This window comes from Triturus cristatus, chromosome 5_1 (genome assembly GCF_964204655.1).
Source record: "Triturus cristatus chromosome 5_1, aTriCri1.1, whole genome shotgun sequence".
In the NCBI taxonomy this organism is placed as follows: domain Eukaryota; kingdom Metazoa; phylum Chordata; class Amphibia; order Caudata; family Salamandridae; genus Triturus; species Triturus cristatus.
In genome coordinates, this window is record NC_140587.1 from 912947075 (window position 1) to 912961305 (window position 14231).

At 43.6% G+C, this 14231-nt stretch overlaps 1 protein-coding gene across 1 annotated transcript in view; it reads left to right on the forward strand.

Moving 5' to 3' along the window:
• CTDP1 (CTD phosphatase subunit 1) overlaps nucleotides 1-14231 on the forward strand; it is a 646418-nt gene that overhangs the window by 100177 nt on the left and 532010 nt on the right. The window contains exon 5 of the mRNA XM_085605940.1: nucleotides 10214-10364. Within this exon, the coding sequence (XP_085462066.1) occupies nucleotides 10214-10364 (151 nt within the window). The remainder of the gene's footprint in view (nucleotides 1-10213; nucleotides 10365-14231) is intronic.

The following is a 14231-nucleotide window of genomic DNA, read 5'->3' on the forward strand; positions in this document are numbered from 1 at the left end:
GTATTTACAAATACGCTGATCTTCACCCAAATCAAAACAATTTTCAAGAAATATATATGTGGCAAAATCCTTCCACTTATAATTATCTTCATTTTCACTCTTTCTGTAGAGATCAACATTCCTAGTTTGTTTTCTATAATGAGTTCTGCGGCAACAAATACAAGTAAAATTTGGTCTTTCATTAGAGATTATTGCAAATTTTGTTATGTGATCATTAAATGTGTTACAGAGGGTTCTACATTCTCTTCCACTTCTTCCTCATTTACTGTGTCCTTCTCTGCACTGTTTTGTTCAGGACCAAAGTAACAAAACTGAATTTCATCAACAACCTTCTCTACATCTGATACCGTTCCTCGGAACAGAGCCCTATTCAATTCATTTAACTTTATTGCTGGACTTTTGGCAAAATACAACCGTCTCACAAACTTTCTCATTTCAGTATGATGAACAGCCAGCATCCTAAAATGATGGAAAACACTATTACACACTTTTCTAGATAGACAAGCCAGAGAATGACCCTGCAAACCAGTATTCTATCTCACTCTGCATGGATCCAGACTTTGAAGCACCTTAATCTTTTGTTTTATACTTTTTTTACTATATTCTCTTAGAAACTCACGAAATTTGTCAATAGATTCCTGACGCACAGTGCAAATACTACTACAATTCCAAGTGTACACTGGGGCTTTAGGACGTCTCCCCATAGCCTCATCTGCCATCACTTGTACCTCATCTCTTGGAACCATTATCTCCTTCTCCATTATGCAACCAGTTTTTTACTTCGTAAGCACGACCTCTGGTGTCAACTGCATGCAGCAAACTATTACTTTGAAAATAGCTCTCTTCATTAAAAAAAGGTTCACTACTTGAACTATGCATCCACTTTCCTAAAAACACTTTACAAAAGTTTGTTCTGTTCACTACTCTTTTCCTTTTGCTATGTGATTTCAGTACATTAGCCATTTTATCTAATGTACGCATCCTATTCAAAATTAAAATGAATAGTTTCCTTTTTAATTCTAATGCCTTTGCTGCAATGGCTTCAATTTCTTTTTTTCTTTTATAAAACTTAGTCTTTTGCTTATATTTCTTCACATCCTTTATCAAATTGGACATAACTCTTCTCTGAAACATTTTTCTACGTATCTCTTTAAACGCTGTTTTTCTATTTATGTAAATCTTTTCAGTTGCAGAAGGTATATTTGCATTAACTAAATTCTCAATTTTTTCCTGTCCTTTTCTTTTCAAAACATTCTTTCCAGTACAGACATTTTGTACATTTTTCATTCTTTTGAATATATTTTTTAGAAATTGTTTTTTCTGCTTACCAGAAGATTTTTTCTTTTTCCCAACATGAGCATCTTCTACTAACTTTGGTCCTCCAGTTGTCTTCAAATATAGGTTTTTTTTGTGAGTTTTTTGAACTCTGGATTTTGTAGGCATCTTAAATTTTGTTCACTGCTCTTCAGCAATACCTGAAAAAAACTAAAAAAAAATTCCTTTATTTTATTTAAATATATTACTACATTTCTTTTCACAATAGTCACAAAACGTAATTTCTTTGCCAATTTGAATGCACACTTACTGCTCTTTTTTTTTGGCAAGTGATAATCACTTTTACAGACTGACACATTATGAATCCACTTTTCTGATTTTTTTAAATGCACATGTCCAAACTGCTTTTTCAGACCACCATCATGTGTATCCTGGGTGACTGCCTACACTCCAGCAAGGGCAACCAGCCTTAGTGATACTGAATGTATTTGCATTACAGACTGAAACCTCAAACCCCACTCGCTTGTAAATACTGTGCATGATTATACATGGAAAGGAGCTGGGTGTGTGCTAAGAGTCTGCTTCTGCACCAAAAAATCGCTCCCCCTTTTTCCTACTAATGCAACTGTGAAATCACCAGAGCAAAACGCAATAAATCTCTGCCTGTAATTCCTATTTGCACACAGAGTCATGTTTTCACATTAGTCACAAAACGAAATTTCTTTGCCAATTTGAATGCACGCTTACTGCTCTTTTTTTTTTTTGGCAAGTGATAATCACTTTTACAGACTGACACATTATGAATCCACTTTTCAGATTTTTTTAAATGCACATGTCCAAACTGCTTTTTCAGACCACCACCATGTGTATCCTGGGTGACTGCCTACACTCCAGCAAGGGCAACCAGCCTTAGTGATGCTGAATGTATTTGCATTACAGACTGAAACCTCAAACCCCACTCGCTTGTAAATACTGTGCATGATTATACATGGAAAGGAGCTGGGTGTGTGCTAAGAGTCTGCTTCTTCACCAAAAAATCGCTCCCCCTTTTTCCTACTAATGCAAATATAAAATTACCAGAGTTGTACACAATAAATCTCTGCCTATATTTCCCAACATGTGTAACCTGGGTGACTGCCTACATTCCACCAAGGGCAACCAGCCTTAGTGATGCTGAATGTATTTGCATTACTGAGTCCAACCTCAAACCCTTAAACTATTCATTTTTTATACCAATACACCTTAATTTATCATGAAAACATAGTCCATATTATTTTACATGTTCCTCACATTTAAATTTCTCCCAAAACAGAAAATAATAAACGCAACTTCAACAAAAAGAATTACATTTCTATTATTCATTTCTTAATTTACCATATACATCTCCTCTCAAACTCTAACCTCACCTTTAAAATTAGTTAGTTGTGAAAGAAATGTGGCACTCAAACAGCAGATTATCAGAGCCATGATCTCTGTTCTCTACACCTCTCTCCTCTCAGCAGAACCAGATAATGGCAAAGTTTCCCTCTATTTTTCCACACATATACATGTAAGTTTCAAATCTCAGTGCTTCCCCCTTTTTTTCAAATGTAATCACACATTTCTATTGGTTGAAAACCAACCCTTTTCCAAAAGTACCCTTCCCCCAACTTGACTTCTGCCTAGTACCCTTCCCCCAACTTGACTTCTGCCTGCTACCATAGCAACAGCTCATGGAACACTGCTGTGTGGAGTCAGGTCAGAAGTTCGCCAAACAATGTTTCAATTCCACAGAGCAAGAGTGCTTGACTTTTCAAACCTAACAGCAAATCCATAGTACTGTTCTTTGGTAACACATTTTTCTGTACCAATACAAAACATGCTTCTATTAATTTACACATACAGCCTAGTTTTTATTCTAGAATGGTATGAAACAGCCAATCAGTTCTTTTTTTTTTTTTTTTAAAAATATGTATGCCTCCATTTCCAAACTGTCTTTCTTTTCATATTGCCATTCTACTGAAAGACACCTCCTGAGTGCATCCAGTTCTCCTTTGAAGATGTTCACAGTGTGGATTGTAGGGCACAGCTATGTCTTCTGGAGTGAAAAGTTTGAAGAGAAAACAGGTATGGTGAGAGACCTTGCTTTGCCAAATGTAGACATTAAATGGATTGGTCAGAGAGGGTTAAAGTGGCACCAATTGATGCCATTGGTGAAATCCTTCATGCAAATCCAACACCCTGACCTCATAATAGTGCACTGTGGTGGCAATGACCTAGGCACTTTGACTGGGGTAGGTCTGGAAATGCTTATGAAGGACACCTTTGCACAACTGTTTTCACTTTTCCCTAAAACTGCCTTTGTGTTTTCTAACATATGCCAAAGGCAAAAATGGAACTGGTCCAATCATTTCTGTCCGCAGATTGACAAAGCAAGAAAGCACGTCAACAAATCTGTTTCTGCTTTCCTCCGTGACTATGGTATGGGTTCCATTTACCACAACAACTTGCGTTACGACATGCAAGACATTTATAGAGGAGATGGTGTGCACTTCAATGATGAAGGGAACAGAGTCTTCCTCTTGAACCTTAGACTCTGCATCGGTACTTACTTGTAGGTACCACTAAAAAATCACTTAATAAACACAACGGCTCTTTTTAGAGCCCCCTAATATCTAAACACTTAAATCTGAATTTCATTTCTTTTTTTTTTTTTTTTTTTTTTTACCGTACGCTTACCGTACGCGTACCCCGTGATTTTTTTTTAAATCAATAAATGTTTTCTTTGTACTTTTCTGTCCTTCTTTGACCCCCCTTACAAATGTTAGGGGGTCTGTAACTCTCTCCCTTGCCCCCTTTTCAAGATATCACTCTTTTTTACCGGAGTGAAATACACAAAATGGCGGCCGCCGCTTCCTGGTTTCGGCCGATTCGAATGTTTACTAAGATCTAACAGCCAATCAGAATCGCGCTCGCGCACGCCACCGTACGCGTACGGTAAGCGTACCGTAAGCTGGCTCAGATATATATATTGATTTAAAGGCTATTTTCTCAGAATCTACTGAACAGATTTACACCAAACCTACAAAAGGCACTTCCTTGACCTGAGGACTACCTCTCTGCCAAATTTCTAGTAATTCTGTTCAGCCGTTCGGGCTGTAGCCCTGTCTAAAGGTCCTATGGAAAAATGCATGGGAAAAACGCGTTTTGGGACCCCCCTTTTATCTCAGCCCCCGCTTGACGAATCCCCCCGAGACTTTCAGGGTAGGAGCGGAGCGTAGCGCCCCACCTATTTTGAGCAATTCGCGAGGATTCGTCGACCGGCGCCAAAGTTATTCAAAATAGAATGTTGCGGATTTCCTATGGAAACAGGGTCCTAACTATAACTACCTACTGGCGACCGCCAGTAGGTAATATATATATATATATATATATATATATATATATATATATATATATATATATATATATATATATATATATATATATATATATATATATAGGGGGTGGGGGGCTCCCGGCCCAACTTCACCCCAGAGATCCCATCCCCCGGGGGCCAGCCATGCATACATGGACCCACTCAGTGAGCCATTAATAACCCTGTGGGGAACCCATCCCCCCCCCCCCAGGGCTAGTTCATGCTATGTCCCAGAGGGCCCCACCCCCATTGACGTGGGCAGGGAAACCCGTGCTTGCCTTCGCTTGGCGGGAGCAATTTCATAAATCACGCAAAGCGGGAGGAAACGCCAAGTATGCTCCCAGTGGGTGGGAGCATGAAAAATGCTCCCACCCACAGGTAGCAGACTTATCTGTTTGGAAACAGATGAAAAGATTGCATTTTTAGCTCCTCCCATGCGGTGGGTGTACTGTCGGTTCCCGCTGGAGGAATGGAGTTGGCTGGGCCTCCAGGGCCCATGGGGCATCCCCAACCATAGTGTATTTGGTGTCCTCGGTGTGCACCAGGGTACCCACACTTTGGCCAGGCCCGGGGGAACGGGGTCCCCAGGGCCGATATTTGCCCAGGGAAGGGGGTTGCATGCCCCCTCCCCGCCCCCCCCCCCCCCCCCCTTTTTTTTTTTTTTTTTTTTTTTTTTTTTTAATATGGCTGGACCCAGTGGGATGGGGGCCCCTAGGCAGATATTGGCCCGTGGAGGTGGGCCGCGTGCCTCCCCTCCCCCATAAATATAGTTCTGGGCTCTGGGGCATGGGGTCCCCAGGACAAAATTGGCCTGGTAAGGGGGACACATGCCCCCTCCCCAAAATAAAAAAATGCACTGGGCCCCAGGGGATATGGTAGGTGCCCCCCTCCCCCACAAAATGTGCCGGGCTCAAGAGTTAGGGTCCCCAGGACCGCAAAATGCCCAGGGAGGTGGGCAGAGTGCCCCCTCCTCATTGAATATGGTTCCAAGCCCCAGGACCGATATTGGCCACTCTCTGAAATACATTGCTGGGCACCAGAGGATGGGACACCGTGGTTAAAAGCAGCCAGGGGAGGGGGGCCTGCAGGTTGGCTGCCTTTGTGGCGTTGTCCACAGGGCCTGGCAGCAGGCCACGTCTTGTAGCCAACTCCCCACTGTGCATGGCCAAAGTGTGCGGTTACTTACATGCAGGGGTGTTGGCTGTATGGCCTGGCCGCAACCGTGGGCGGCAGTGCCTGGATTAACATATGGCAATTAAATATTACTTTTTTTTTTTTTTTTTTAACTGCAAATTCACTGAAAAAACCAAGGTTATAGGGACATTACAGTTAGGAAATAGAATTTTAAAAAACCTTAGAAATTCACAAGAAATATCCAAAGTTTACAGGGACATTATAGTTGGGTTCAGATTTTGCACACACAAAACCATACAACATTAAATAGTTATAGTTATCTCAAAAAACTATACCTTGTGCCCAGGGGTAACTAGAACTCCCACCCTCCCCATGCACTGCTAATTACCCCACATATTACATCAGTCATGACCTCATCTATGACATCATTGACCGTATTACTGCAACATTTGCAATAAAATTACTGATGGCAGCTGCATGGCGGGGGCAAGCCCTTGAGTAAATCAAGGATTTGTTTCTTTTTGTTCTACACAGGGGTGGTTTCTTTAGGGTGTGGGGGCGTTGCCCTCTGTTTGTTTTGTTGCCTCTGGGCCCTAAATTAAATGTTCTGATTGATTCCATTTTTTGCCACAGTGCCAGTGCACTGCTTTTATTTCAGTGTGGCCCTGGCAGTTTACCTTTTTCCATGAGTGATGGTGGGCGGACGTTTGCTTAGTTGAATAATTGACACACAGGTTGAGCTGGGCTTTGTGGTGAAATGCGTATGTCAGGTTGGACGGGTGCCTTGCTGTGCCCAGCCTGACATGCACACTTGAACCCTCTCTTACTAGCGTATTGTTAGGAGCCCGGGGGATTCAAGTCGCAGCCCCTGAGGAAGACGTGGCTGAGCACCAGCCTCCCCTTCCGCGACACCTTGGCGGAGGGCCTGCTCGGAAATGCTGCTATCCTAGTACAACTACTGTGCACGCCTTGGAGGGAGACATGATCTCCAGTGGAGGAAACTGACGGATGGTGTGTCACTATAGGTTGCTGTAAGTGCAGAGGCGGTCTCATTAGTGGGTTTAATGTAGTGTGTCTGCAGTGCACACATCACAAACTTTACTTAGTGAACCAGGGCTTCCGTGCTTTAAATCTCTCACCCCAGTTATGTGTTCCAGTCCAAGATCACTACAGGCTCTGTTAATAAAAAGGCTGGAAATGTTACTCCTGTAGACATTTGGATAAGTGTCTGACTCCTCTGGAATTTATAGAAGATTCTAGTACTGTCACAATTCCCTTGGAGTTATTCTGGGATAATGATGTGCATTCCAGGTTACTCCTATGCGAAAGCATTTTAACATGCCTACATATGCCATTTGAGTGCAATTAACTTACTGACTTTTTAGGTTTCTTTAATTTACTTCGCCATAAAAATGTTTCCTGTGTACAAACCCCTTCCCTAAGAGTCCTGGGATTTTGGAGTGTTCCCTCCCTTCTTCCACCCTGGACACACACTTCTTTCTGCCTTTCACAGGAACAACTCTTCAGCCGTATACACTCTGGGAATATGCAGACACTGAGTTGGCAAATACACACTAACTGCACAACTTTGTCCGTTCTTTCCAACTGAGATATGCATTCTTGACCTGGAGCAGTCATTACAAACACTTGTAGCATATTTGCTCGTACTTTGCATTGCACTACTAGCGTAATATTGCGTGTTAACGTTACCATAGTATAAATTCACGCTTTATAAACTAAAATATGGTATTTCACCGTAAATTGAGATGTGTGTGCGCCCCTAAACTGACCTTGCTTGTGAATTGCCCAGTCTGTGGGTGGAAGACTACTCATGAAATTGAGTGTGTTTTTGATAGTCTGTGTGTGCTGTTACCCATTCTTGTATCAAACGCGTGTATGTCCTGCTGAGAGGGCAATATATCAGTGACAGAATCAGTGTGTTCGTATCTCTGTGTGTCTGTGTTAGTGAGTGTATGTTACTGTTTGTGTGTGCATGGGTTACTGTTAGCGTGCGTGTGTATTTGCTTGCGCGCTTGCCTAAGGTCACGAATCTCGGCACACATTCCGTATACCTCTGTGTGTAGCTGCTGTTTAGGATAGCATGAGTGTAAGTGTCTGTGTTACTCTTTGTGTGTGCGCATGCGTTAATGTGTTGGTATGTGCGTGTTAGTATGCGTGTATATTTGTGTGCTTTCCTACCTAAGGTCACAAGTCTCAGCACACATTCAGTATACCTCTGTGTGTAGCTGCTGTCTAGGACGGCATGAGTGTGTGTAGGTGTCTGTCAGAGCAGGTGTGTTCCCTCTTGGAGAGTGTAGTGTTTGTGTGGGAGGTCACAACGCTTACCCGGTCCGTCCTTGGGCCTCTGACGTGGGCCTAAATAGACCGAGCCTGTCCATTGACAGCACAGAGGCCGTCCTGCCCAGCGCATGCATTTAAAGTGTATATTCAACTTAATGCAGCCAATGCCTCGTACTGACGTGCTGTGACATACAGTGGGTCACTGGTGGAAGGTGGGAGTCACTTATACAGTGAAACCACTTCATGGTACCTTCCACTGTGCAACCGTACATCTAACCGGACCAATTTTAACATCCAATCAGTTTAATGATGATTATAGCTAGATACATGCTACACATTTTTGCTATCTCTGTCCACTGCTGTTGGCACTTTGCATTGTGCTAAAGAAGTGCTTTATCACCCATCCTACCATACACGTGCCCATCCATCCATTCAACCTTCTGTTAATAATCTATACACCTTTCCATCCATGAATCCACCTCTTCAATCACCCTGTCCATCCATCTTGCCAACACAGCTGTTCGTTTGACCATCCATTCACTCATCAATCCATATGTCATATTTCCATTCACTAAGCTATCCATCCTTCCACAACACCATCTGCTCTATCCAATTTATCCATTCACCCCTTCCTGCACCCATCTATTCACCAGACTTCACCCATAACCCACACATTCATCCATCCATCAGCACATTTTCCATTCATCCATCTTCCTCAAACGCATCCATCCACATCACCAGACCTACATACCTGCAAGCATGCATCCACCAATCCTCCCATCCACAACTGGTAAATAAAACAGATCGATTTCTGAAAAATGAATGAATAAAACGTTAAGGTATTCCATGTCGGCGATTTAGTTCCTGTGTATATTTCACATGTTTTGCTTAATCTTGCAATCCTTAAGAGTGCTCACTATTTCCAGGATGTACTATTTCTGGTTTTCTTTTGTGTAGCATTTTTCTCTTGGAAGAAAAAGACACACAATTGATAGACGAAATGCAGAACAAACAAACAATTCACCCCAGTCAGGAGATCTGGGTTCAATCCATCATTCTTTTGCTCACCATGCCACCCCATTTTAGACCTGGCCATATGCAAATCAGTCTTGACCCTATGCCTCATGGGAACAGTCCAGCCCGAACTGCCAAGCCTGGTCCTCCCTGGACCGGAAACGAGCATCCTAGGACCGGTTTTGGGGTTTCACTCATCAGCCAGGATAGCTTGAATCCAGTGGCACAGTGAGCCAGGGACCCACGTCTGGGCATGCCCGTGACACACTTCTCTTGGACAGTGCATACTTTGAACTGCGTCACCTTCAGGCGTTTCTAACGGACCACCATTAGGAGCTCTGCAGCAAAGGCTGAAGACAGTCAAAATTTTCACAGTGCCCGTCAGTGGGCCAAAAAAGGTGTTCAGAATACTTGGTCATCCAATCCTTGGCCTCTCTGCTGGCCAAACAGACCAGTGGTCACTTTTTCCAGTTGCAATTGTGATTCTGTTCAACTGTGTGTGAAGGAGGTACACAGTTGCCAAAATATTGAGAAGGCAAAAGTAAATGAAACTACAGTGCTTACTGGTGAGTAGGTGCGTTGTGTTTGAGGGTTGTGAAGTAAAGTTCTCTGGTTGTACTGCATAAGCAGCTACCTACTTCATTATCATATTAAATCGCTTTATCGATGTCATAACTACACTTTCACAATTGCTTTAAGCATCTTGCTTTCTGAAATTTGCTTGAAAATGCATCATTTGCCCAAACTTCCCACCCCTCCAACCCTCTTTATGATGGCCAGGCTCACTTGCTACGCTCGCTCGCTACAGGGCCCTTATCCCACACTTTTAAGCTCACCTCTTTAAATTGTCACCCGCCACCACTGGTTCTCCATATGTTTGAGCATGCCAAATTGGTCCAGTTTGTCATCGAGCCTGTTTTCTAAGCATGTTCTTTTTTTGTTACGAAGTATAGCAAATGCAGACTGAGAATAGATTCTTCCTTCTTTTAATGAGCTGTGTACCCGTTGTTTTTCTCTGCAAGTTCAGTGATGGTCATCTCTTGTTGTTTCCATTGTGACTGACAGAACTGTTTTCATCTATCCTTTCCTTAGGGTATATTCCATTTCCAGTTAGGCCGAGGGGAGCCCATGCTGCACACGCGGTTGCGTCCCCATTGCAAGGAATTCCTAGAAAAAATTGCCAAACTCTACGAGCTACACGTCTTCACATTTGGTAGCCGGCTGTATGCACACACAATAGCAGGTGAGACACACTTTGTTAAAGGGAGAGTGAAGAACGTGGACATGATGTTTTGTAATCTTATGACAGGTACGAGGTGGCAGGTTAAGGAAACCGAGAGGCAGACGTTGTGCCTCCATCATAATAGAAAGAAAACACGTCATACAAGTCCACCTAAATGAGGCAATGTAAAGATTGATGCGATTAATGTAAATTCGAACATTGTGATATTTATTTTCAAAGTCCGAAAGATTCAAGTGGGTAATTGCCTTCATCTGAGGGCTTGCTTCAGGTTGCCAATTTGTAATGTTTTTCTGCCATCTAGTGGACAAGGCGCGCCTAACTAACGAGAGGGTTGCAATTCCCGAATGATACATTTCTAGGTGGCACTAAGATTAAGACAGACCGATTTCTTAGTCCTATTGCAATGTACTTTTAGTGGACGTCAGTCATTGTACGTGATTTATGAATGCACAGTACTACCTTTTTGCATGTTTGCTTGAGAAGCTTATCTTGGGCATTTCGGATTCGTACCTATAATGCACAGGGAAATTCAGATTCAGTCCGGTTTATTCTAGTTAATTTAACAGCTGGTTCGTACAAATCATGTTCATGAATACATGTTATCGAAACATAAACAAAATGTTTAGTTGTATAATAAAACCGCATTATAAAACATTTCCTAGAGCCATTGATATAGAAGATTCTGCTGCAAGTAGCTATCGAGTAGACCAAAGTTTATCAGACTGTGCTCTAGGGGTAGATTTCCGTGCAAAAGGCAAGTTAACAAGCACTGGCAAAGCAAATAGGTATCGTCTTTGGGACTAATTCGCTCCGCCAATGCCCTTGGTTCTTGTAGCACAGCACCAGCTAGAATAAGTGTGTTAAAAAAAAGTGCCATGATGCAGCCGTGTTATTGTGTAGTCGTGCACGCGTGCACCATGATGTATTTGCTCCACCTGGTGCCATTTTTTTAAATCCACCACTCCAAGATGGTTAAGGGAATCATTTTATTTTTAAAGTAGCGAAAAGGTCTTATTTACAGAGTGTAATGACCAGCAGCAATTTGTAAAAAGTAAAAAACAGATACAAAACAGCAGTGGGATGGTTACAAAGGGGCAAGGGGAAAGCAGCACACAAGGGTGGAGCAAAATTTCCGCACAGTGACCACCACAAAGTCTGCAACCTGTGCCTATCACCTGAACACGAAGAGAACTGCTGTCCAGCCTGCGCATCCTTTCGATCCAAAAAGACCATTTGAGATCGAAGAGCTCGAAGACACATCATAGCACAGAGAACAGCTCCGGAACCAGAGGATTCCGAGGATCTACAAATCATCTCCGAAGCAGACGACCCCATCACTCCTGGGCAACGTGTGAGTACTACTGCCCCTGCTCCAACCCCTCCAAAACCAAAGGCATTGATCAAGACGTCGCCTGCTGGCCCCAGTCGAGACCGAAAACATCCTTCAAAAGCCACGCCTCCGGGCTCGGCTCCAAAGAAACATAAGCCTTCCGGTAGCTCGGGACCGAGCAAACCGCATGTCATTGTTCAACCGGCACCGAAGACAAAAGACCACTCGGCACTGAAATCGGCTCCGACGCCTTCGGCCCCGAAAACACCGAGGCCAATAGATAAACTGCACCGAAGGTTCCCAAGCCTAAAGATACAACTTCGGCTCCGAAACCATCATCGGCACCGAAACCAACGGCTAAGGACCCTCATACACCTCCTAAAGCAAAAACTCCTCCGATCAACCAAAACCTCGATCGGAACCGAAAATATCGGCACCAAAGACTGTTCCCGCGAACAAGAACTTTTTCATCCAGATCCCATCGACCCAAGGCAGAAAAAGATTTATATTAACCTAAAGACTGGACATGTCACCGCAGTGCCATGTAAAAAACGGAAACTGGGCACACCACCTGCCCCAGTTCCTATAAACAGGAAGGACTGTGCAACATCGCCTATGCCGCCTTCCTCTCCTATACTGCCTTCTAACCCACCCCCTCTGCCTACACCACCATTACCTATACCCTCTCCATCACATACACGACCTCCACAGGATGACATTGACGACCTAGGGGGTGGGGGTGACCCTAATGATCTGTTCACGGATCCATATACCTCACCATTTGATGATTGGGCATTCCCTCTACCAGACATGCCTGACCCTCAGCCATATCCCTCCAAACCATCGCCTCCAGACGATCACCTGGGGTTTAGCCAATTATTAAATAGAGCGGCACTTTACCACGGCGTCACAATGCACTCCGACGCACCAGAGGAAGACTTCCTATTTGTTAGATACTTTTGAACGATCTCAAAAGTCTGTACAAATTCTGCCTATGATTAAAGGAGTCATAAGACACGCCCGAGGTATTTAAAGACCCCGTCCGTGCCAGGGTTCTTAACCTGAGGATAGAAAAGAAATATAGGCCTGCCCCTGAAGATCCTAATTACATCAAAGGGCAGCTCCCTTTGGATTCTTTAGTCGTTTCCAATGCTAGGAAACGCACCAACTCCTAAACCACAGGAGATACACCACCCCCGACAAAGAATCCAAACTGTTAGAAGCCTCTGGCAAAAGAGTAGCAGCACAAGCCGCTAATCATTGGCGTATTGCCAACACCCAAGCCCTACTAGCACGCTATGACAGGGCCCACTACGACCAGTTAGAGAATCTATTACAAAATCTGCCAGAGCAATATAAAACCCAGGCAAATGACCTTATCCAGGAGGGAAAACGTATTTCAAATGCGTCAGTTAAATGTGCGCTTGATGCCACAGACACCGCCTCTAGAGCAATTAACACCAGTGTGCTCCTTAGACGACATGCCTGGCTACGCATTTCAGGCTTTAAGCCAGAGGTACAAACTACCATACTTAGTCAGCCATTCAAGCAGGAACAGCTATTTGGGCCAGCAGTAGACACTGCCCTTGAAAAAATGAAGAAGGGCACCGAAACTGGTAAGTCCATGGGAGCATTACAGTCTCCACAACCACGTGGCTCCTTTCGGCGCTCATTCTACAGAGGAGCCTCCAAAAATATCGGAGCGGACACCTCCTCTACATTCAAAGCCGCTACACAAACATCCCCCAGTAGAGGATATTTTTGAGGCTGATGCAGAGGAAACAACAACAAGGGGCGAGGTCGAGGTAATAACAACACTCATACCCCCCCGCCACAAAACAGTGACTTTCCTCCACTCCCCCCGGACCATTCCACTCCAGTCGGGGGAAGACTAAAACAGTTCTTACCTGTCTGGAACTCCATCACAACAGACAAGTGGGTAAGACAAATTATCCAGTATGGTTACCTCAAACAAGAGGTTCTCTCATTGCTTCAAAAACACGCAATAGAACTAGTTCCCTTAGAACATCAGGGTACAGGGGTATATTCACTCTACTTCCTCATCCCCCAAGAAGGACGGATCTCGTAAGACCAATACTCGACCTCAGACCCCTAAATCTGTATATAAACTCAGATCATTTCCATATGATCACTCTTCAACAAGTGCTCCCACTACTGCAACAAGACGATTTCCTTGCCACAGTAGATCTCAAGGACGCCTACTTCCACATTCCCATACATCCTGCCCACAGGAAGTATCTAAGGTTTGTGGTGAACGGACAACACTACCAGTTTACAGTCCTTCCATTTGGGGTAACAACCGCGCCCAGAGTATTCACGAAATGTCTGGCAGTAGTAGCAGCACATCTCAGAAGACAACAAATTCATGTTTTCCCGTATCTAGACGACTGGCTAATAAAAGCCAAGTCATTCAACAAATGTGTTCTACACACTCGCCAAACCATCCAAATCTTACACAACTTGGGATTCACAATCAACTATCCCAAATCTCATCTCCAACCCTCTCATATACATCA